Source organism: Apaloderma vittatum, unplaced genomic scaffold, assembly GCF_000703405.1.
Source record: "Apaloderma vittatum isolate BGI_N311 unplaced genomic scaffold, ASM70340v1 scaffold4162, whole genome shotgun sequence".
NCBI classification, from domain to species: domain Eukaryota; kingdom Metazoa; phylum Chordata; class Aves; order Trogoniformes; family Trogonidae; genus Apaloderma; species Apaloderma vittatum.
This window is the reverse complement of record NW_009702917.1, coordinates 150,125-175,710: the sequence shown is the minus strand read 5'-3', so window position 1 is coordinate 175,710 and position 25,586 is coordinate 150,125. Positions and strand designations below refer to the sequence as shown.

The window sequence follows — 25,586 nt, the reverse complement described above, 5'->3', positions numbered from 1 at the left end:
TTCAGTCTGGTTAGGGTCTCTACGCTATATGAAGCATGAAAAACTCTATGATATCTCTTTAATATCTTGGCAAATCCTTAGAGACTAGATAAGCACACTAGAGAGAACTGGAAAGTACAAAATGCTTGACAGTGCTTGCATTCAGGTGATATATCTGCCATTCTTTTTGTTACTACCCTGTCCAAATTCATTCACATAGGTAAATACCGGAAAAGTCTGCACAAGTGATCTGCTTTTTGTTATCTCCCATCAAGTTACCTGAAACATTTCCATTTTTTTTGATGTTGTCAATTTGTAAGAAATTTCAAAAACTGGGAAGGGATTGTGAGCACTTATTTTAGGAGAAAACACAGAATAGTACCTGTGATTAAAGCAGCAGTATGGTCCTAGCATGCCCTGGAAATCGGAAGCTCCATCATTCTGTTCTTGGCTCAGTCAACAAAACTTGCCTTGAGAATCTTCTCTGCAATGGCTGCTGTGTGGAGAAGAACCAATACTATACCTACCTAATGGCTTTCTATTAAACTTCTATACTATGTTGGCCAGTTCCCTAAACGTCGATCCACTAATAGCAGTTTTTCTGGAATTTCAGTAATTTTTTTTTGAGGGTTTCAGTAGGAACTTCGTACTTTAGCAAAGATTTAACTGAATTTAAATAGGATGATTTTGAGGAAACATTTTAACTAGGTCCTGCCTCAAATCACTGAATATACAGTATACTTTTAAAAAATCTTATTTGTGAGATTGGCTAAGCTATATATTTAAATGATTGACAGCGTTTTATATGTTTTTTAAAAGTGCTTTCTGCACACAGAGAGATAGAAATAGGTAATGAAAATGGAATTCTTTTCATAGCTACTTTTGTCCTTTCCAATATTGCTTTCACCTTCAGTTTGTATGGGCAAATTGTGAATTCTGCAGTCTCAGGCTCTTTCACGACTATAAAAATAATTCCCTATTTAGTTCTCTTCTTCAGCACATGCCCTAATGCCATTCAGCTTTGCAGTTTGGAGATAGGAATAGACAACAACAGCCTTCCAACTGAATGTAGCAGCTGTGATGTGGTGTGTGAGGACGTTGTACAGAAAGTCAATTTTCAGGCTATGCAGGGTCAAAAACAGTTAACAACAAAAATAATCATTGGTGTGGAGATAGAGCACATAGGGGTTATGTTTCTAAAAATCTTGTCTTTTTTAGAGGTCTCTAAATGCTTCCTGTGATACTGGAAAAAATCCATCAGACTTCCAGCAGTAATGTCGTGTGGAACGTGTCAATGTTGTCTAATAAGGATTGACATGTAAACAGATAAACACTTATTTTGAGAAGTTTCTGTTATTGACAAAGAAGTCAAGAGGTTTGGAAATTCAGAATTACTGACAGAGCTAAGAAACTTGGCAAAAATGTAGAGTAGACTAGAATAAAATTCTTTTCATTTTTGGAGATGGCCTGTTACAGAGCGAGCAGCTTACTTCAATTAGGTCAGTTCTACGTTGTGGAAAATGATGCCAAAACTGTTTTTAAAATGAAACAAAAGCAGGAAGCTGTGTTAATCCTTGCTTATATCGGAAAAATCACTGATCTTACCAATTGCTTTGGGCATGCAGAACAGATGGTTTTGGGTACAGCTCTGACTAGGTATACATGTGATGGAGGAACAACTTTTCTGCATTGATGTGGGTTGTGCAGTGTGGTAGCTTGTCACTCATTTCCTGCCAGTACAGCTCTAAAAGCCATCCTCAGTTAGGGGTAATTGTCCTAGCTGATGTGTATGACATTTCCTTGGGATAAATGCATCAGGAATTTTCCATAAAAGATAGTAAATAGTGTATGTTCTCTACTGAAAGGTAGTGAAACATTATTCAACTTTGTCACATAGATGCTTTAGTTGCTTCACATTAGACCTAGAAATGTGTACAGAAGAAAAAATATTGGTTTTATTTAAACCACTTAATTACATTTGTTTAGTTAAGAAATGACTGCCTAGCTTGTCATGTTATCTTTGGGCAAAGCGTTTTACAATATCTTGCATATATCTGGCATATACCCACATTAAGGTGTGTGTTAATAATTTTATAGATTTACAACAATCCCATGGATTTATGAAGTTGATCTGATGTTTTATATCAGGCAATGTATTTCTTTGCAGTTTAGACTGTGGCAGAGCTTTGAAAAACATGAATTACATAAAAGATGTATAGTAGTACAAGCAATACAAAGTAAACCAGGAGTGGAAAATGAATTTGACTGTAGCTCTCAGTAATATTTGCTAAGAAGCACTGTTTTAAATAACTACCTTGTAAACAATACTTTTACTCTATTCATGTATAAATTGTGGTTATAGCTTTAGTGTCGAGTAAATCATCCTAAACCAGAATTTTTTTCCAATCTCTCTGTGCTTAGCTGCACTAATAAAAGGTAAAGTCACAGCAGTTTAAAGTCTCACCTGATCTATTGGGAATTTCATGCCCTGCAGAGTGAATTCAATCGAATTGCATTGAATTATGCTGAGGAAAAAAATCCAAGAAACCTCTCTTAGTCAAACACAAATGAAATTTTAAAGCTTTGGGACTGTATGCTGATACTATTTCTTTAAAGGAGGACATTGTAGTTATTCACTTTTCATACTCTGACGATAAAACTATCTCCTTTTATTTTTTATTTTCCCCCCTAAGTATAAAGCCTGTCTTCCTGGGAATTAAATTGGGTAAAGTCCTGTTCTTTCTTTGGGAACTGCATTGGTTGCACAGTTCAGAAAATATCCATAAGTGTCAGAGCCAGGGGCATAATCCAGGGAAAAGCAAAGGAACAAGACGAGTACAGGAGCAGCTTCAGATACCGTATTCTGCTGAAGGCTTTGAAGTCAGTATTGTTTCTGGATTGATTACACCTTTTCAAGTAAAACAACATCTTGTTTTAAAAATTAATTTGCTTAAAATTGTTCATGAGGTTTTTCTACTGAATATGATAAGGAAAAGTTGGAAATAGATTTTAATCAGTTGAAAATGTCTCTTAGGGAATAGTCTACGAGATCGTACCGAAAACAAACCCTGCTGCAGCAAGATTGTCGGTGTGATATATTTATAGTGTTATACAAGCAGCTGGAGTGAATGTTAGAGTAAGCTTTTGGTTTTAAAAGTTTTGTTTCCTGACCTTGTACACCCAAGAGCATAGGACACGTTTTTCTCAGCTGCTGTAGAGAGATGATCAGAATCAGAGCGTCGGTTAAGGGACTACGGTGGATCTGCTGTCTGGAGCCCTCTGACCTAGGGACCACCAGGTTTAAAAATTCACAGCCATGAGCTGCTAGGAAGTGAAGGCAATGTTCAGATAAGCATGTTTAGAGAAAATGTATCCTTAACAAATGAGAAAATGAAAAATTAAACGAATACCTGTTAGGGTTCCCTTTTCATCCTGTACCTAGCTACAGTGTTTAGAAAACTGCATGGATTTTGCTCAGTATTTTTTGTCATCTTTTCAATTAACTGCAGTGTTGAAAATCATAGCAGGGCTTTTTTGTCATCTTCCTGAAGTCATTCTGACATCTTTACTCAGTTTTCCTATGCTGCCCAGGACACTATTAAATCCCTATTTCTGACATCCTCCTTCATTAAATCCAAAATTCCCGAACAGATCCGAATTCTTTATGTCTCTTATTCATTTAGTGTCAAATCTGTGTAATGGGCTTAGTTTTTTTCAATTGTCATTTGTAGCAAAATATCATCTATGGAGAAAAGAAAGAGTGATTTCCAATTTGCGCCTTCATTTGCTTTCACAGCAAATTGCTACTGGTAATTAGTGCTCCTGGCTGCGGGTGCTATGTAACATGGTAGTGTCAAAGGTAAAGCTTCTATAAATGTTTTGAAGATCAGACTCTACAGGTCTTTGGGGTATGGGAAGTACTAGAGTCCTCTAATGATCGCTGATCCATTTTATCTTATTTTCATGCAAGTATAACCAGTACGTTTGAAACTAAAGGTCAAGAGTAGAAAGTCCTAGTAGTTCCTTCACAACATCATCTTTCCAGGGGGCAGCAAAACGTGAAGATATTACCTTGAATAGTAAAGTTTACAAGAGCTATGTTCTGTCCTTTGCACCCACAACCCTGTGGCACCTCTTGCAGCTTCATCAGGCAACAGAGTCAGCATGACAACTAATTAAAATCTTTGATCTTTGAGCTTGCACAGAGAGTTTTGTGAATCTTAGTGTTATCCAGATTTGTGTTTTCCAGCGTTACAGATCTCAAGGCAGGGTGGCTTAGAGCCAGGTTCCAGAGAACTTGAAGCATGGATGAAATTTTGTAATTAAAGTAGAACTTTTCCTGAAGCTTGTGTAAAATTTGCCAAAAAGGAAAAGTGCTAATCGTATTTATTAAAGTTATGCAGACAAGTGGAAAAGTTTGCTTTTAGTACCAAGGTGTTAAAATTTTCTGTTGGAAAGTCCACTTAAAAGGAAGTAACAATGATATTTTGGTTAAAAAAAAAGAAAATCTATACCTCCAAAATTTGGAGCAGACACTCTTGATTATTATCCTTAGATGAAATAATAGAATTGCATTTAATCATTAAATTTCTGTGGTTCATAAATAAAGAGAAGGAGGAGATGTTGATATTATCATTGCAAGTAATGACTGATGTTTGTCACTTAGGATTGAAAAAGAGGGATTCCCCCTGAGGAGCTCTCAGTAATCCAAATTCAGTATCAGGCTATTCTTTGTCTCTGAAAACACCACACGGTACTTAATAACATAATCATTTATAAAGGTATATATGACATAAACCCACACCTGTCTTATTAATTTAAAAAGTTGCTCGATAACGTTATGTTGCACCCGAAGCGCTCCTGGCCTGGCCTGAGAGCTCTCCAGAGATTATGAAGCTCAGAGCACTGGATGAGCTGACGGGGACACGGCTCTCGTAACTAGATTTCTATGAAAGTCAATAAGAAGTTAGAGAAAAAAGACTGGCAAACCCCAAATTGATCGCGTTACGGTACACCATACAGAACTTTCACTGATTTCAAGAGAGAAGGCTTGGGCTGTTTGCATTTTCTTTTAGGATCATGGTGTTGAATACGGATGTTTATTTCCTAAGTTCAGTGGGAGCAGAAAATGCTTTTTTAAGAATTTTTTTTTTGCTGTTCAGAGGTTTGAATTAAACTCGACTGCTGTTGGTTTGTGCTTTTTAATATTAATCAGGAAGAGGCGTAGCTGGAAAATGTCAACTTTATATGGCAAAGTATTTTTGGACGGGGGGTTGATAGCCTGTGACTTCTATAAATATTATAGTCCTCTCCTGAGACTTGTTATCCTCTAGTTGTAATGTGATCAAACTCAATACAACATTTGGAATGATAATTCCAATTACATATGGATATTCAAAGAGGGTTAAAAGATAACAATAACAAAATACTTTATTGAAATTAATGTTAGAATTATTCTGGAAAAAAGCTTCACATGAAATTCTGAAGTTGTCAGTCACTACCTCAGCTAAGGTGTCTGTACAAGCTGCTCAGCTGCAATGTGATCCCACCATGCGGTTCTGAAAGAAGGAGAAGCACATTAAACTGTGTTTTTCTTGACAGAAAAAAATAAATTATTCTTACCTATTTCAGCCTGAAACCCTGGAATATTTTCAAATGGATATTTTTTTTTGTCCTTGGGAAAAATTCAATGTGTTTAGGAGGGATGTTCAAATCTGCTCAACTCCAAGACTTATGTATCACTTTTCCTGATATCTCAGACTTGCTGGGCGATTGCTTCCCTTAAAAATGTGAAAACGCTGATTGTGTAGTGCAGCAGGAGGAAAACACTCTCAAAGGTGACAGGCATCTTCTTATAAAATCACTGCAGCAATTCACTGTATATTACTCTAGTAATAGGAGATAGTTTACTCTCAGTGTCCAGTCAGTCTCATATTGAGACTTAAATGTGGATATTGTGCTATTCTGGGCCAAAATTGCCAATTTTCTGTTATCCAAAAACATTTTCAATTATTTATTTCTTGAGTCTTGTCTCCCACGTTCCTTTCTGAACACTATTCAGCCGTATTTGGGGCTGCAGATGTTATCAGAGAAGGAAACACTAAATAAATGAAGCAACTCGACACTAATTTTAGGCATAATAACTTCAGTAAGTTACGTTGATTTTGCTTAGTTGTCATGTAAGTGCTGTATTGATCTTAAGAAAGCTGTTTTTATAGCTGTTTTTACTGTAATGTAAAAATACAGTTTTCATTAGACTGGCTCGAAGTGGCTTTGCCATATCTGTCCCGATAATTTTACCCATTTATTAAGTTTACCTTTAAATGCCTCCCCATGCGATGAAACTTCTGTTCTTCAGAATTTGATTTCACAATTTTTACAGTTAAAAGTGTTTAAAACAACAACCACAATCATGCTTGAATTACTCCCTTTTGTTTAATGATCTCTGTCTTATAAACAATTTTAAATCTGCAGAGTTTAATAGATGTGGAAATATGTTCTTAAGTGAAATTATAAAGGTTTAATCAAGCAAGTGCTGCTTAAAGTATTACAGAAGTGTTATCTCATCACAGGTTTTTTTTATGAATAAGAATCTGAGCAGTAGTTTATCAAATAGCTCCATGAACTTAGGAAAGGTCTGCATGGATTAAAGAGAAATATTGTAAAAATATCAGATTTGTATGGTTCATCCACATGCTGTGCTGTGGTTTGTTGTGTTGTGATTGTAATGTAAATTAGTTACTATATTTAAGACTATAAATTTAATTCTCTGTCAGTTATTCACTTCCTGGTCATGTGCATATATATTTGTGCATTTATTTGTATGTATTTATGTATACATTTAAATGAGAAACACTCTTTACATGTAGATTCAGATACATATTTGTGTGTACCAGAATATAATATGATGTTAAAAAGTAGCTTAAAATTACCAAAATGCCAGCAGTTGATTCACTGAAAATGGTAATGGATCAGTTTGCTTAAATGTGCCCAGGAAACTTCTTCTGGTGTTGCTTTGCTGATCTTATTTCTTGTATATTGTAACTTTTACATTATTCTATTTGTGTCAGGTTTTTGGTGCTTGTTTAAGCTTACTTTTCAGCTGATTTCAGTGGAGTTTGGCTCATTTACTGAAGGAGATAATTTGATCTTAAATTTAAAGTACTTCAGGGTAGTACTGAGCTATAAAATCCACATTTTCAAAATTAGACTCGGCAATTGTCTCAAGTGCTAATTTAGAAAGATATATCCATTTAGCCCTTCTTAAATTCATATCAGCCTGCCATCTTTAATTCTGACACTGGATATCTGGTATTCTGCAAGGACAATTACCTTGTAACATGAAGTATTTTATGCCAGGGCCCATATTGGGAAGCAGATCGCTGGGACAGATCTGTGTGCACAGGAAAATAATGTTTCAGTGGAAGACCATGGGATGTGCTGTGGAACAGTGGACGTGATACCCTCCAGCTTTAGGCACTCTGCAACTAGGAGGCATGAAAACGGACTTGGGGAGGCTTTCTTCTGTAGAAAAATCCCCCGACACCATAAAACCAAAAACTGAAGCGTCTTCATGAGACACAGAATAGCCATGAAGGACTTCCTTGTGTTTAGATAGGTGTTCTTTTGGGGTGTTTGCTTGTGTTTTAAAGGTCAAAGCAAGGTGGTAGAAATCACTATGATAAAAACAAGGCTGTTTTCCTGCTGGGGTGAATGCAGGCAGTCGGATTCTCTCTTGGTAATTTCCAATTTGTCGCTTTCTGCTAAGAAACTCCTCTCCATTTAAGATTATGTAGAGTGACGGCAACAAATATTGGATGTTAGACATAGTAGAAGAGTTGTGTAAAATGAAATTCCCAGGAGCCGTGATGATGCCTTCTCTGGTCGCTGTGGCTGTAGCTTGGCCTAAATGAATAAGCAGGAGGAGATGGGCGGGCAGTCACAGGGGCCAGATGCACCCCATGAAATTTCTGAGGTAATTCCCATGTATTGCCCTTATTAAATCAAGTGCTTGCTATACTGTAAATTTCTAATTTTTTTTTTTCTGTTGCACAGTCTGTAGGTGGATTATGTTTAGTGGACTTTATTTTTTTCTCCATGAATTTGTAAGAGCGTAATCTGTTTAAAAAAATCTTTTCTTGCTGTGCTTTTGTGCGTTACAACTGTGAGCTTTTGTGTATTTAGTTTGGCCAGCGCTCGACACTCAGCATTAAAACTGTAGATTTTGTGCTGATGAACCTGAAGTCTCAGGAGAAAGTAAGTGAAGATTGGGAACCTGAGCATGAGCTCCTTCATTTACCAAAAAATAGGCAAAGGAAATATTATCACTCAGGCATGAAATTCATATCCTGTGGCTATTCAATGACTGCTGATTAGTTATGGACAAAAGGTCTAACCTGCCATTTGCCAAAGCATCCTTCCTGTGGTGATATCTGTCTTGTTGACTCAGCCTGGAGATTCACTGAGATACCTGATAGGGCAACAATTAATTCTTGTTATGAAATCAATTTTTGTTGGTTTTGTTCTTTTTTACAATGCTATCACCTTATTTTAATTTTCAAGAAGATAAAACGTGGCCCGGAAGTGCATTGTGAAGAAAACATTATTTGTGGCACCGATGTAAATATGCCATATTTACAGTCAAACCCAGAACTGCTGTGATTCAGTGATTCAGTACTCCTCACAAACTCCTTCTGCCAAGTCTCCCTACCTGTATAGTATGCTTCCTTAGTATATACAAGACCCGAATTTTTCTTTTTAAGCCTCATGCTGCTTCTTTAAGCATCATCTCAGCAACACACAAGAGCTGCCTCACTGAATCGCCTCATATGATTATAGTTAATTGCATCTTTTTCCGAGTCAGCGGGTAATTGTTTTTCTGTGGCTGCAAAAGGAGGAAAATAAAATTTCTTGAACTTTCTATGATGACAAGAAGGAAAAGCAGATCTATTTTGACTGCTAAAATACGCACTGCAAAATCAGAAGCAGTATTATGGCATTGCGTTTCACCAAAACACTTGCTTAGGTGGAAAACACAGTGTAAGTATTTTTCTCTTCCTTGATGCAGACTCTCAGCGACTGTTGCCAATTCTTATTTTTGTCATTTGGGTAAAGCCCCAACTTACTTACGTTTGAAAGAGGCAAGTGTGTGTGTGCATTTTGTAGTAAACTTCTTTGCACTGTGTTGCTTACCATGACTACATCCTCTGCAGTGGGCGAGTACGACATGAACAACAATCAGTTGGGTAGCACTGAGTTATTAACAGTTGTGTTAAATAAAATAAATGTAATTGGGAACAGGGCCACATAATTGCCTGGCTTGGAAGATTTAATGTCTACATCATGATTATGTCATGTCTTGGCTGTTAGTATTTCAATGCATAGTTACTCATATTTGCCAGAAATATGAGTCTATGAATTTATGAATTCAAATCTTGAACTTAGGAGATTTTGAAATGATGCAGCTTTATCGTCAATGTGGGATTTGGATTTCGAGAATAATTATGGATTCCAAAATGCATAGTTGTTGAGCAGTAAGTTCATTAACAAGATTGCTCCTCCAAAAATCCAGCTGCATTCAGAAATAGTGAAATATATTTTGCAGATAAAAACATACCACTTTGGAATGGTGTGCATAGTCAGCAGTAGCTTTAAGAAGCATGGATGAGAAGTACACCTTCTGTGACCTAGAGCCAGATCTCTAAGATAGTTCTGAAAAGTATATGAGCATAAAAGTTATTAAATTTGCTGGGCAGATGCATTACTTAGATTGCCTGCCTGTGACTGACAGACCAATATTCTCTCTGATATCATCAGATTGGGTAAATTACATTTTTACATCCTTTCTTTTCCAAGACAAGTATTAATGTGAAATCTGCTGACTGTCAAATTTGCATTCTTGTCCAAACCTATTAACACCTAGTTTCAACTAAAGTAAAAAGGAACAATCTAATAGGTATTGAAATATAGAGTATGACTGAATACAATTTTTTAAAAAATAAAAAATTAATCCTGTATGGAGTTTTGAGGGTACTCTTCAAAGAGTCCTCTGAGCTATCAATGCGCTGAATGTTTATGCATTTTGTGCAAAGTGAAAAAACGTCTATAGAGGGGATTAAAATTTTGATACTTTTCCTTCTATGATTTTAAATTACCAAAAATTATCAGTGAGACAGAGCACAACAGCTCATGTTTGTGAGTCTGTGAGGTAAAAGTGAGCTGCTGAACTGCTGAATGCTGGTGAGGCTGAGACCTGCCCAGAAGCACCATGTTAGTCATATGAGGTTTTAGTACTGTGGATTGAAGGACTAGAGAACAGAGAAAGAGAGAGAGATGATGAACAGGCATTTATGTATTTAAAGTATTTACCTGTGTGCTTACAGCTTTTTATATGTGACTTGTGTGCAACTTGGATTTTATACAATGCTGAAAAACACAGACCCTGAAAAGACTCATTTTCTGACACTTACTTAGCCCCAAATCAGTGTAATTCAGTTAAGCTGCCTGACTTTTCAGCAGCTCTTTGGATTGATATTGAAGAAAATATCTCTTGCACTGGTTTTGTGCTTATTGTTTTTTCTTGACTCTTACAAGCCTATTTCGCTGTTGTCTTGTCACTCCAGAATCTGCACTAATGAGCACATGGTTGACACACTTGGCCTTTTCCTCTTAGAGGAGCAGTAAACAGTCCTGGGCTGTTCTACATCATTTACCCCTCCCTGCATTTGTGGAGGAAGTATCGTTCATATCCTCTGCTTCAGTGTGTGCGCATGGGTTTTCTTAATGTATCGTCGTGATAAATAATGTGTGTTTGTCATTTGTTTTGCTTTGCTGCATTTTTTGAGGCTTTATTCAGACCTCTTTAGGGTTGTGAAGCCTTTGATGCTGGGAGAATGCTGCAAAAATATTCTCCACGGTTACAGCTGCATTTGACAGCTTCCAGAGTTGAAAGCTCAGCCTGGGTCATAAATTTCATGCGGTGGCTTGAAAATTCCAGTGTTTGTTAATTTGAGGATCTATACAGGAACAATGGACCTGGTGCACAGCTTCTGAAATCACCAGACAAATTTATTGCTTGCCCTCTCCTCCTTTTGTTCTTGGTTTTGTTTTGGTTTATATGTAGCTTTGTCATCCTTTGCCGTGCCAATGTGTGCTTGATACAGAGAGCCTGCACTGGTAACTGATGTCCAGGGGCAGGGGATGTGTTCAACTCGCGACTGGCATTGCGCAGACTGATGCCCTCCTCAAAGGATAGACTGTCTGCCTGAGGCTTTTCTGATCTTTCTGGTTCTCTTCTGGTTTTCCTAGTCTTTCTTAGGATAGTCTCACCTTCCTCTTTTTGTTTTGGGATGTGCAACATTTTAGTCCCAACTAGATGAGGTTTTTAAAGCATTTGTGGCAGTTCTCCTGATGCATAAGCCTTCGTCAAGTTTTCCAGTCCATCAGAATGTAGTGTTGTTCTTAGTTCTGAATCCAAAAGGAGTCCAGAGAAAGTGCAAGTAGGCATTAATTGTGGTGCATCGGTTTTGTGCATCAGTTAGCACGTACAGAAATAGTTTCCATCTTGACAGTCTCAAGCAGGAATATGAACATTCCTGATGCACATTCATAGTCCTCTGAATATTTTACTGGCTTGGATAGTGACATGGGAGAAGTGAAGAGCTATCTCTTACTCCACAGATTTTTTTTCTTTTGTTCTATTTCTAGCATTAAAAGTCCTGTGAAGATTTAGTTGAATCAATATCAAAATAATCACTATTGTGATTATTATGCCTGTATTCTGTCCAGCAAAATCACAAAGATCATAAAGCTAGAAAATGGAATATCTCTGTTTCTCATAAAGCATATTTTCTGTCTTAAAAATACCTTGCCAATGTACATAGACTGCACTTAAGCTACAGAGCATTGCTTTACTGGCTGAATTGTTTACCAAAGTATGCTTTATCTGCTAAATATTTTAAACTGTGATGCTATTCAAGGACATCTATAAAATCATGCAGTTCCTTTCAAACTTCTTCAGCAACAATTTTAAATACTGTAACACAGCTTTCAAAGTCAAGCTGTGAAAGCAAGGTCTTTTCATTGCTACCTGATGTAGAAGGAGTATTTTCTTAGTCTGGTGAAAACTCAGTAAATACTACAATTTCCATTGGCATGCATGTTCAGGTCTGGGTTGTTCTTGCCATGCCTTCCAAATGGCTTTCACTGAATCAAGAGGGAAAAAGACAATCTTAGGGGAGAATCTGGTCTGTTTTTCATGGCCACCATGAGCAACTGCGTACATGGGTCATCATGTCTGGGTGCGTTCAGCAGAGCATTTAACTAAGTGGCGGCTCCCTCTGAAATGTCCGTCTTCCATAGTAGAAATTATAGCTTGGAAACAACATGTGATTTGTACGACCTGTACAGCATCAGCAGCTACTTGCAAGATTGCAGATTCATACTTCAGACTGTTCATGGCTTCCTATTTAAAAAACAGTTCTGTCTTGACACGTTTTGACGGTGCGGATCTTTACATCTGTCAGATGGCTAGCACATGGTCTGTGAGGTTAAGGTAGGCAAAGCTTTTTCCCACCTAGCCTCTCCTTCTGTAAGTGTATGGAATTGAACACATCCAGCTTATCAGTGATATCATAGGCTTGCTCTTTCTTCTAACTCAGTGTTTGTCCTTATTACACTATTTGCAGGGTAATTAATTGCATTACTCTACAAAATGCAATGTGTACATTTGCACTTGACATATCACCAGGTTAGAGCCAGTCTAGTTGACTTGTTGAAGCGTTATGTTTTTATTTTGGAAATATTCTGAAAAAATATTGAGGTTTTTGGTCTTATCAAGACTTGTCAAAGGCAAGTTAAAAAAGATCAGAACAAAATACATTCTGCCATTCTTCTCTGCTTTGGGAAAGTGAAAGTATGGCAGAGAAAGGCAGGATACTGGTTTAGGGGTGCTCATTCAACACGCCATTGCAAAATAGGTGGTCTCCTGAAATTTCTGAAATATAATGCTAGTACCAACTTGAACTGAATGGATTATGACCTAATTTATGAAAACAGCTTTAGAGGAAGTTTTAGTGTCAAGCAGTCTGAAACTTGCTTTGTGGCAGAAGCTATATGAAACAAAATGTGAAGTTAATCAAGAATTATAGGAATTTTTTTTGACATTTAAATACAGTAAATGGCAAATTACTTTTTGCAGCTTGCACGTCAGCGCAGCTGTTCAGAGAACATTATCAATAATAGATGACATTTGGAATGTGCACAAAATCAGGATGCCAGGAGATAACAGTAGAGACAGTCTGCTCTAGAGAGGAAAAGACTTCTTTTGAATACTTGCCTTACTTTTCAGTGTGTATTAAAAGATATAGCTGAAAAAGGAAGTACATGCTTTTCTTGGGCACAGTTCACTGCCAGACTTCAGAGGTAAGGCTTTGCCAAATGTTACAGCCTGTTGGGCAGAGATTCAGCACACAAAACAACACATTTGCTTTTGGTAGTTTAAATATTGGAGTCTTTTTCCTTTTTAATATAGTTCAGGACTGTGGTCTGTGTAATTTCACAGTTACATGGTACAACTTGTGTCTTGAAAACAGCTGATGTATATTTTAGATATCTGTAGACTGTACTTGCAAAATGTCTTTTAGAAATTAATTATATTGGTCAAATTTCTGTAACAACAAATACTCAGTATCCTGCTTCTGAAAGAATTCAGCAGAGAGAGCCTATTAATATTAAAGTGATATAACTCCACAGAGAGCAGCATAAATGTATTCCTTAGTCATCTCCTGCCCTTCTCCTTTCATAACTAGGCCATTTATGTTTTAAGACAGATGTTGACAATTCAGAATCTAAAATAGGCTCAATGCAGCACTTCATCCCCTGTTGCTAGTACAGTGGAAAAAGTGAAGTTGTAGAGCACAGTGTAACCAGTATGACCCTTCACTCTTCTAGTGACAGAGGAGCTTAGTTTTTTTCAAAGTCAGAAATGTATTTTATATTTAGATTATTTTTATTTACATGTTTAGTCACATTCAGCATCGCCTTTTTGTTTTTTTCATTTCTTTAACCTTGCTTTAATAGAACTCATGCTGAGGTGGAGTTTTGTGGGGGTTTTTTTAAGCCTAACCTGCAGCTGGCAGCAGCAGCAGCTTCTTTTCTTCTTTTCACCATTTCATTGTCAAACAAATGAAAAGCAGGAGCTCCAGGCTAACATCTACCTAACTAGTTGTTCTGCTTTATTGATCCTACAAACCATCCCCAGGGCATTCAGCCACCTCTACCAAAGTTAAGGATCAAATGATTATGAGGTTTCTTCTCTAGATAATCCTCTGTGGCATAAGCAATTACCCTTCATTTCAGATATAAATTCTGTAAAATGGGAGTCTGTATTTAATATGCTGCTGTTTTTAATTAGAGTATCTGACATGGAAAGAATTAGAAATGACATTTCTTTCTGATAAAGTCCTGTTGACATGACTGGAAAGGCGTAACTTGAAAATTAAATCAATCCAATAAATATTTTTGTGTATCACTTTCCCATTATGACCTATCTTTACTCAGAAATAAGGAAAATAAATGGTCCTGACCCCTTGCAATCCAAAGAAAAACACACTGGACAAAAGGAATACTTTGTCCAGTACACTGACTCATCGCTGTGAAACAAAAATCCACTGTTTCTGAGTGATGAGAGATTAAAAGAATATTTTTACTCACTGAACTGTTTAAAACATGCATAGAAAAGGTTACATGTACTAATATTTGATATTGCATCCCAATGTGCTTATTTGCTAATTATTTTTTCTCCTATTGTTCTACGGATACATATCTGCACGCTGACAGAATATTAATAGTCAGATGGGTGTGTGAAAGTTTAGGTGCAAGTATGTAAAGCTGCCGTATTTCAGCTATTCCAGAAAAAAAGAAAAACTTTGAATTAAGGAAGAGTGAAATGAGTTCCCAGGTATTAGAGAAGTATCAGTGTACTATGATCTTCCTTTCATGGTGTAGATTTATTCCCAGTGCTTTTTTTAAATTTTATTTTATTGATATATGAAGGTGATAGCAGGGAGAGACAGGCTGCTTACAGAATGTAATAAAGACTCTGAAGTCCACCTGGCAAACAAAAGGAATGAGGATAGCTCCCATATGAACATTCTCCATGAATGAATCGTGGCGTTCTGGTTTAGCATCGTGCTCCAAGCGATTCTAGTTGTGAGAAGTGGGCAGGAAATAAATCTCACCTTACTTGAGAGCTGGAGAGCAAAACATATTGTGACTTGGAGAGATGCAATTCAAAATACAGGCTGAAAAGGTTGAACAGCAAACCCCACATCTTGAAAGGTAGTGCAACTAGTAGTTCAGATATAGTAGTAATTACTGAAGTTAATGTCAGAATTTTAAAGAGCTTTTCAGGCACTTTTTTTACCTGAAGAGCAGCTAGTCCCAGAGACTGCCACATAACTGGTGACTGAGTAACCGCATTATTAATTTCTCCAGAATTCAGAGTACAAGTATTTCTCGTAACAATCATTAATGAATGAGCCCTAAAGTGAACTGATTCCTTAGATTCCATCACACAGTTTTAATATAAAAGACTCCTGTGGAAGATCAGCATCTTAACTCATTTTGTCGAAGTTGTAAAACACAGCAGCAGTTCTCTAATCTTTCTCAGAATGCTAATAGTTTGTTAGTGACTAACAAGGGTGGAGAACATCTTAAATCCAACTGCTTTTAAGGGCACTTAAACACTTCAGTTTGAGCAGGGGAGAATAGTCTCACTAGTGTGATACTGCTGTGCTTACCCATGCGCTGAACGAAGTCTTGGACACATGAAGAGCTGCATATCTATGGAAAGCTGGGACTTGGTCTGCAACTAGTTATCGAGGCAGTTGAGTGATGCAAATACTGATGGCAACTTACACTGAGAATTAAGCCTTCCTTTTAAGTCACTAAAAATTAACATTAAACATTTTCAATGTAAACTGTCAATGATTTGTGCATTGGAGACACAAATCCCACTTAAAGCATTAATTTTTGAAGGGATTAGCTTTTATGGAGAAGCCAGTGTTTAGACTTGCTGTGTGGGACTATTGAAATATATGAAAAGATTCTGAGAAAAGAGCATGTGTGTGAATGTGTCAAAATATATACTTCTCTTTTTATTATTGTTATGATTCTTCTATATCTCCTTACTCTGGTTCATTTAACATTGTTGTAGTAACCGTTTTATGATGCAGCACAACCGTGGTTGTAGCCATAGCTAAGAGATGTCTTCACACAGTCTCGTGCTCCTTGGCTAGTGCAAACCAAACAAAACTTCCTTAATGGAGATTTTTAGAGGAGATGCACAGCAATAGTAGAGGCCACCCCCAACAAACTTCACACAGGACACGATTTGATTGGCAGTGGCGTGTTATGGAAGCAGGTGCCCGAAACTATCGGTGCACAGCTGATAGCAGTGCTGCATTTGAGTTTTACACAAGGGATTACGTGAGGCACAACTGTAGGACATGCTGTCCCTCAGGCATAAGGAATTGCTTATTTGCTAGTGCAGAGACTTTTGTAATAAAAGTCTGTTGCTGTGCATGTCGTATGGGCAGAGATGGAGTACCAACATTACACCAATTTTATCGAGAGGAAGCTATGTGTGCCTAAATACATTCCTGACTCTGCTCTTCGTTTTCTCTGTGTGCTTCCTCAGTATATGAATTGTTCCAGATTGATGTTTGGAAGAAGTTCTGGACACAAAATTTCTCAAGTAAATAACAAGAGGCTGTGCTCAGTTCACTAGAAGACCGTGCTGTTGCTTCCTCTGCGTGCCTGGGCATTCATGGAAAGAATGTGCTTTTAAATAGCTGTGCCTGTGTCCTCTTGCACACAACACATAACTCTTGTTAAAAGCTCAAATAGAAGATTTTTCATGTGTTGCTTATCAACTCTGTCGGCTCAGCTGGACTATTTGAAATTCAGGAGAAAAAATAACAATGTCTAGTTTTAGAAGGGATAGATACATCTGTAATGTAAAAGTGTAAGACAGGACAACAGGTTACAGAAGAAAACCCACAAACCAACAAAACAGGACATTAAAAGTCCAAATATGTCTGAGCTTACAGCAGCAGCAATGTGTTACGTTTGCCAGGGCTACCCAGTTCACCTGCCAGCTTCTGGGAGTTGTGTGAGGTGTCAGAGGGTGTTTCTAGGCAAGGAGAGGCTGAAGCAGGCTTTTCCCAGGAATTCAGATCTTTCTGAGTTTAGATCCAGACAGATCTGAAAAGTGTTCAATTCATATATGCACCATCAGTACTAAAATACCTTTATGGGGCAGCGCCCTTCAGCTGTTTGGCACACTTAACTACTGAAAAACCGTGCAGAAATGAGACTCAAACATCCTCAGGAATATCACAGCAAATTCCTCTTGCAAAAAAGTCAGTGTCTTCACTGACCATAAAGGCAAGGTAGAGCTTCAAATCTTAAGGTCTTATCTGAAAAACCTCACAGAGTAGAGTGCAGGAAACTCAATTTATCTGTCTCAGAAAGATGAAGGACTGAGCCAACCCTGCTGGGATTAAAGGAGTTGCACTGTTTCATGCTGTATAAAAGATTTTTCATCATCATGGAATACAAAGCTAATACCCAAAGCAAAATGGGTACCAATACATTGTGGTATCAGATAAGTCCAGATATTTGATTTTGGTCTGTTGCTCTCTTCTGATTTCTCTCCTAAGGGCGCAGTGAACTGCTTTGATTTAACAGGAGATGGGAAACAGTTCATCTTGACAATTGGCCTTGACATTCCTACTGAGCAGAGTCCATTTTTTTTGTTGTGGGTCTTGTTTTTTGTGTTTGTTTGGATTATTTTTGTTTGGGTTCTTTTTTTTTAATATGATTCCTATAAGAGAGAGATGTTCCAGTGATGAGTAGGGGCTTAGCATGGGTTGATTTGTGCTATTCATCAAGGGCAGGTAGAGCCAAATTTGTCTTGTGTGCAACAAACAACTGCTGTCAGACTTCAGATAAAATGTCTAAATTGAAGTTGTTTGCCGGGAATAATTTTGAGAGGGAAAGTGATTTTCTTTCCTTGAACATACTTTGTGTCCTTGTGCTTCCAAAGGCTAACAGGCAAACTAGGTTTTGTCGAGATGATGTCTGCATTGTGAAGTTTGTTCATCCTGGGCTGAGATCCTGATGCTGTTTCAAAGAGGCAACTCTGTTTCGAACTATGAAACACGAAGAGAAGAGTATGAAAGCACCCATCTGTGTGGCCACAGGTTAAGAAAATTTGTGCCTTTTACATCAGTGGCATAATTTTACCCTTCTGTTAGTAGAATATATGATATATCAGATTAACATTAATCCCTATAGCCAAGTTTACAATGGTAATAAACCCCTTTAAACTAGACTTGGTGTAGTTTGTCACATTTAACAACGCCTATAAACTGACTCTTGCCTCACGAGGTGTTTATTGTATATGCTAAGTCAGGACAGGCTATTATGAAAAATAAAATATGCAGCTATATAATTAATGATTTTAATAAAGTGAGTTTGCAGAAAAAGAACTAAAACTGCAACTGGAAAAGTGTTTCTATTGACTTTCAAGTGTATAATTTGTTCATTTCTTTTCAAGTCGTTCAAATTTTCTAATACGGAGATGGGAGTTAAAAAAAAAACCAAACTACAAACCCCTGTTTGTCATACCTGTCAACTGTTATGCATTGATACTGTAGTGAGAAAGGAGACATGAATTTTATTGAGCTAATAGTAAAATTATTTAACAATATGAAAAGAAAGGACCGTTGGAATCATGGCAATTTTTGTTTCCTAAGAATGCTGAGGTGGTCGTATCTTCTCTGTATTTTAATTCCCTCTCTCCCCATTGTCTGGGGTGATCTGCTCGGTCTGTCATGGCAGGGATTGCTGCTTTTTTAATAACATGGGTTCATCTCTTTGGATATTTTGTAATTATTTTGGCCAGCTACTTGCCTCTGATTCAGAAGAATAAATGACAGAAGTGAAGGGATTATTTTGCAAATTTATGAATAGGAAGGAATATATACCCCTCTAGCCAGTGAGCAAGGGAGCTTTTTCCATGTGAGTTCCAAAGGCACACGGGCAAAGCAACTGTGGTACTACAACTTCTTCTACGGGCTTTTATATCAGTGGCAGGTATAAACATAGGGTTACTGTCTATTCAGTTCAGCTTCTGTTAAGCTTAGTCTCACATATTGAAAATAATATCAACCCAAACAAATTACGAGAAAGTTATGTCAGTATATGAGGTAAGGGGGAAAAAAATGCCTAGGGACTGAGTGACAAATCTATTTAGGAATGAGGCAGAAAGCTTTTTATTTTTGATATGCAGGCTCTGTGAAGAACGTGTTAACAAATCTGACAAGTTTCCATTGAGAATTCTCACTTTTTTGAAGGACACAGAATAGACACTTCACTTGTGAGTGGTACTATTCCTTGAACATACCAGGTCAGTAAGAATCAGCCGCATGGGAAGAAACAACAAGATTCTTGTGCGTATGACAGCCCCTGGCAGCAGTTTTCTGCACCTGAATTTAGGAATGCACTGAAACTACTGGTGCAAATGGGCTAAAATATTTTGTAAATTAAGGGTTAGATACTGCAGTAACTTTGCTTAACGATATGATTACATACAAACACTCCAGCTAACAGTTGTGCTACAAGCTAAGATGCTCAAATGCATTAAAATAATTATTTAATTTGAATATAATGGTATCCTTTCTCTAAGTCTAAAAGACCATGTCTAATTAAAATCATTATTCTGTATAACTTTAAAAAGGCTAAGACACATTTACAGATACTTAATTCAGTCTTTAAAACTTTATTGATTTTTAAACTTGAAATGTCCGATACCTTTTTCATTAAAGGACTTCATAACAAGTGAAATATTTGAAATAAATACTGTGTACAATTTTAAACTTCTTTGCTGTTTTTTGAAGGATGCTTAATAGGAAAATAAGAAGCATCATCTTGAATCCTTGCCTAAGACTTAGAAGTCAGAACTTCTGTCCTGTCTCAATAAGTATTTGTAACCTAAAAATTTTATTGATTAATTCAACTGATTTTGAATAGCCCCTTTCTAGCAAACTTGGAGAATATGTACCTGATCAAACTCTTCATTTTGCAACATTTATTTCAGAATCCCAGTCAAACCAGGCTCTGTAATACTTCACATGGTTTTACTGGTATACTTACCGTTCTGCTATAGAAAATTGCCACTGTTAATCAGGATGCAAAGCTATTTTTGACAGTGGCATATGATTTGCGCAGTAGCATAAAATCACTCCAATTGTAAGCAAGAACTTGTCATCTGTCTCTGACAAGCTCCTACTTATTATGCTCTTGATAATTGTAACCTTTAACACTTGCTCGCGTTTCTGAAAACGTTATTATATGTAGATTAAATTATGACTGTTTTGCTCGCTTCCTGGTATCTCTGGGGTTTTGTTTTGTTGCTGGTAGACTGGATAATGAGACAGGATTGCTAAATCCTGATAAAGCCAGGAATGGAACGGAGTCCATCTCCAAACTTAAAATATTCTCATCAGATTTTGGGTTTGAAGTAATTCGTTCATCTGTGTTCTTTTGCCAGGCTTCTTTGCACAAAATGTGGAAACTGTGACAACTGTCTCATAGGACGTGTGTCCTGTGGAGGTAGTAGGCATTCAGTTCGTCACATTCTGGAGTACTGCAGGGTCTTCTCAAAATGGCACGTGTAGAAGTTACTTGTGAACTATTAACATTAATAGAAGTATTTCTTATATTAGCTTAAGCTTGGCAAAAGGAGGATAAATGAGTAAAAATGAAGGATTACAACTCATTCTTCCTTTGGTTCTGAAGTGTAGGTAGAGTCTGTTACCTAACCAACCATGGCCAGGCTGTAGGGATAGTGGAGGGTAATGAAGCCAGTTAATCAAAACAAAGTGATGACTTGATTTCCTGGGTTAATTAAGTGCAATTCCTTAATGAAGCAGTGCCTTTGGCACATCTGTTTCACCATCACCCGAAGAGGTGATGCTGATCTTTTATGTGAAACCAATCGCATCTGCTGTGTGATCACAGTGCAACACAGCTCTTCAGAGGTACCCCTGGTGAGCAATAGATGTGCCAGGTGTGCTTAATTTCTTCAGTTTCTATTTGGCTTATCTGTGTTCATCTCGTGTCTGCTACCCACTTCCCTTTGTGCAGAGCCAGTTGTCTTGTTCTGTGTTTCTGTGGTGGTTGGTACAATGAGGTGTTGCTCGGTGATGAGCTGCCGTGTCATTTTCAAATAAAGAACAAAAAGTAATTGTCTGTGAGACTTATCAAAGCCACATTTGTTCCCTCTTCCCACACGCTTAGCCCTTTGCGAATCGTATTTTGAGAGGCAGCATCTGAGGTGTCTCATAAGAAGTAACATGCCCATTCCTTTCTGTTGCATCCCAGAACTGAGGGTGCCCGTGACAAACATCTGGAAAGGATTTATTGTTTCTGCAGCAGTGTGTGTTAGTGCATGGCAGATAGCAACAGTGAAACATGTGAAATGATGTCATATCATCTCCTTATTTTGGAATGGTGCAAAGCAGGTTTCAAACCAAAAGGAATTTTCCTTTCTTTGCATTCGCTTTAATAAGAAAGTTTTTTCCAAGAAAAACTCCAAGCTTCTAGTTCTGAAAATAAAAGCTTCCAGTGTTCCAATGGGATATGGACTGAAATCTCAACTGAATGGAATTACGTTTTTTTTTACTAATGCCAGCTTGTTCTTGTGCACAATGTTAAAGAAAGCTGTTGCTATTCAGTAATAAATATACGTTCCTGAAATACACTGGGGTAGCTTTCTATATATATGCCTGGGTTTTTTAACACAGAAGTTGTTTTCTCTGTTCTTTTAATTTCTTTTTCTTTATGTCCAGCACTTGGAGATCTGCTTTATTGAATACTAATGTTTCCAGTTTTGAAAGATGTTCTCACTGCAGGACATCTCGACTGTCAATTATGGGATTATATAAGTGAGGCGTGCAGAAGGAATTACCAGACTATTGAAAATTCATTTTATCAAGGTTTATTATTTATGCTGAGAATGAGAAGAAATAAGTTTTAAACTCCTACATGAAAAAGCATATGGAGTTGGCAAAATGCTATCAGGTAGCTAACCTCCTAAAGGCTTTCGATTATACTTATAGGTTTAAATTATGAAATTTAGCAAAAAGACCCCATGAATTTGATCATCAAGGTCGAGTGATGAGATCTTGGCCCTATTACTCAGCTCTTATAATGATTTACTGAAAATCATATCGAGTTATGCAGTTGATACCAGGTGAGGATTAAAGGTTTTTTTCTTTCCCTTTTTACCTCAGCATATCCAATCGAAATTGCTTTCAGTTGATAGAGTGTTTTGGAAGGCTACTGTGTGCAGTCCTGTTCCTGTGAAAGCAGATTTTAATGCAAAGCCATAACCTTTTAGAATTCTCTAAGAGAGGATATTGTGTCGTGATGCATCTATCTTGTGGTATTACCTGGTGACTTGAAGTGTAATCCATGTGTAAAATAAAGCCAGTATAATGAAATATTTAAAGGGTCCCTTAATATTTTGCTCTCAGTAATAAAACTGTATTATTTTTCCCCCCTCAGAACAAAAGCCTCAAAACCAAGCTATTGTCAGGAAATAAGCTTTGTGGTATTCACGCCGAAGAGGTAAGTAAGGTTCCTCTGTTCGACATCTGACATAACCAACAGATGCTCATTTTGTAGTGAGATTATATGTGTACAGTGAGTGCTTCTAAGGTGCTCTCAGATAACTTCTGTGAGTTTGCTAAAAGAAACTCAAATGTATTAGCAAGCGAGCTGCAAACTCAAGTGTTCAACAAATAAAATGTTTGGGCGTTCTCATGAAAAGTATGTATGCAGCTCTGTAGATGTATATTATGTATCTGTAACATATATAAAACTGATTTCCTCACCATGATGTCCGTGCCTAGACTAAGACAGGAATGGCTAAATGCCTTTTTTAAAATTAACTTACAGAAAGAGGAAAGATTTATTATTATTGATTCCTAGAATGTTTCATTACTTCAAGGGGAAAAAAAGTCACTTTATGAAACAGAGGAAAAGAGTGAGGTAGCAAAGATTGTCAATACAAAAGACTCATTTTTTTGCAAATAGGTAGATGTAAAACTAACTGCATTAATTGTGAGCAGTCCCTGTAAATTTTTATTAAAGAGGATGTTACTATAAATGAATCCAGTTTACTCATTTGAATTACTTTAGTCATGGTTTATTGCATATATAATTTCTGTGAAAGTGCTTGTACCTTGCCAGAATGAAACAGAAGCATAACACTTGTCTTCGTGACTAATTATGGTTGAATGCGTTTTCTTTATTAAAGACTCTGCCTTTTAACTTAGAGGTCAAAACTTTAGACGTCAAAGTAGAGATTTTTCATTTTATTAGCTATTTAGCTTAACGGAAGATCTGCAATCAGTTACTGAGAAATCCTCACTTGGTAGGAAGTAATAGGAGTTTGGGATATTTTTTTCCCTAACTTATCAAAATCTGTGCTATCTTCCTGTATCACCATTGTTGCTTTCAAACAGGCCACAGCATATGAGCACAAATATATTTTCTTCCCTCATTTGCTACTTATTAAATTGGCAGTGTGTGCAACAGTTTTCTGTTTTCCCCTCTTTTTCAATTTTGTTTTTCCTAGCTGCATGACATCTTGAATTTTTGGTGATTAACTTAAAGATCTTTTCCCCGATTATGTCTCCTGTAATATTTGCAACATGAACGTCTTTAAGAGTGAAGCCTAAGATTAAATTAAATTTATTGTTCCGTGAGAAGCCTGAATTTCAGAAAACTAAACCTAAGCTAACAAACACGCAAACCTTAAGAATGTCAGGCTATATGAATCATCCTGGCAAATCTGCTGCTTTTAAGTGGGTTAGTGTCATTAGAACAAACAAAGATGCTACAGGAGCATCCTTTTAGTTGTTGTTTTGCCAGTTAGGTGGTGTCAGCCAGAGAAACGCAGTGTATTCTCTCTTCTTTAATTAAGTACTATACTCAGCAAGCATAGCAACTCTATGAAATTAGTATCCTTTTAGTTATTACATCAAATACACTTTATGGGTAGAATTGCCTACTGGGAAATTAACAGCAGATATAGTTTCAAAAGAAAGAAGTGAACTAAACTGGTCATTGTTCCAGAGTTTACAGGATGCAATAACTAATTTGGCCTTACTTCTTACATATTTAAAGCAAGTTCTGAAAACGTATCTTTAGATTCATTCATCATTCCTCAAAGTCTGTCACCGAATTTAGCTGCACCAGTTCGAAAGACATCCAATCTTCCAAAACCCTCCAATTTATGAAAGATATGCTGCCCTCTGTTATATGTTATGCTTATGGATGTGCTGTTTCAGTAAATGTAGAATAGGCTTCTAATCAGTTTTAAGGAGTTCGGAATATTTGGCATTAACTAATGTGAGAAAACTTATTGAGTATCAGTTGAGACTGTGGATTTTATCAAAAAGAACCTCTTGTTTTGGCCAGATTGTTAGATAAAGGGTGGGTAGTTGTGTATAGTATAAAAAAACCAAAACAAACCACGTTTATATTTTGTTAAATCAATAAAAGAAAGTATAGGCGTTACTTAAAATTATTTTAGGGTTAAATTTAAAAATTCTTAAAATAAAAATTATCCTCAGCTGATATAAATTAGCATAATTAGGCCTATTTTAGAGGACCTGATCACAAACTGAGAGCCTAGTTCATTTGGATACCACCTGGAACTCCCTGGTCATTACAAAGAACCTGTGCAGTAGTATTCACCTCTAAGAAAAAGAAAGTTTTTTACTTTGAAGGTGGTGCCTTCAGTTATGTGTCATGGAAACTATTAAAAACATGTCTAAAATGTGTAAGCCCAGTGGCTATTCACAGTAGTATGAACTCATGTATCTGCTTTAGGTGAGTGCTATTTTACATTTTCCTTGAAAATTGTACCTAGTTTGGATATGCTAGCCTGGAAAAGCAATTGGCGTTAAGTTTGGTTATTTTTCTACATTTTAAAGCTGGTCTAGTTTCTGCTGTTGTCAGACCTTGCCACCTTTTTTTAAGTGATCTTAAAAGCAAATATTTACAATTAAAAAAAAGCCCTGATTTTCCTATCCTCACTTTCAGTCCAAAAAAATCCAAGCCCAGCTGAAAGAGCTTCGTTATGGGAAAAAGGATTTGATTTTTAAGGTAAGTTTTATTTCACTATGGCTAGAGAAAGTATTAGGAGTTAATATAGTATTGAAGTGATCTAAGAATATGATAGCTACCTTTACCACTGTAGTTTTAAGGAATCATTTTCCTCCTCACCATACTGAAAAGAGCTCAGAGCACCGGAGACTGACATAATACCATAATACAGTTTCAAAAATATCATTTATTTTGGTTTCTTTTTGTGCAAACCGCCCTAACAGGGGCCATGTTTTTCACTAAATTGTTTTCTAGGGCAACAGAGAGAAGATTCAAAGCTTAAAAAGCTGTCTGATGTCTTTGATTTTAAATAGACAAAAGCAGTGGCAAGTATTTATTTTATGAACGTCTGTACTTACGTG

At 36.9% G+C, this 25,586-nt stretch overlaps 1 protein-coding gene across 1 annotated transcript in view; it reads left to right on the top strand.

Moving 5' to 3' along the window:
- Positions 1-25,586, top strand: part of LUZP2 (leucine zipper protein 2) — a 131,538-nt gene that overhangs the window by 59,690 nt on the left and 46,262 nt on the right. Inside the window, exons 6-7 of the mRNA XM_009864398.1 lie at positions 22,615-22,677; positions 25,162-25,224. Coding sequence (XP_009862700.1) covers positions 22,615-22,677; positions 25,162-25,224 — 126 coding nt within the window. The remainder of the gene's footprint in view (positions 1-22,614; positions 22,678-25,161; positions 25,225-25,586) is intronic.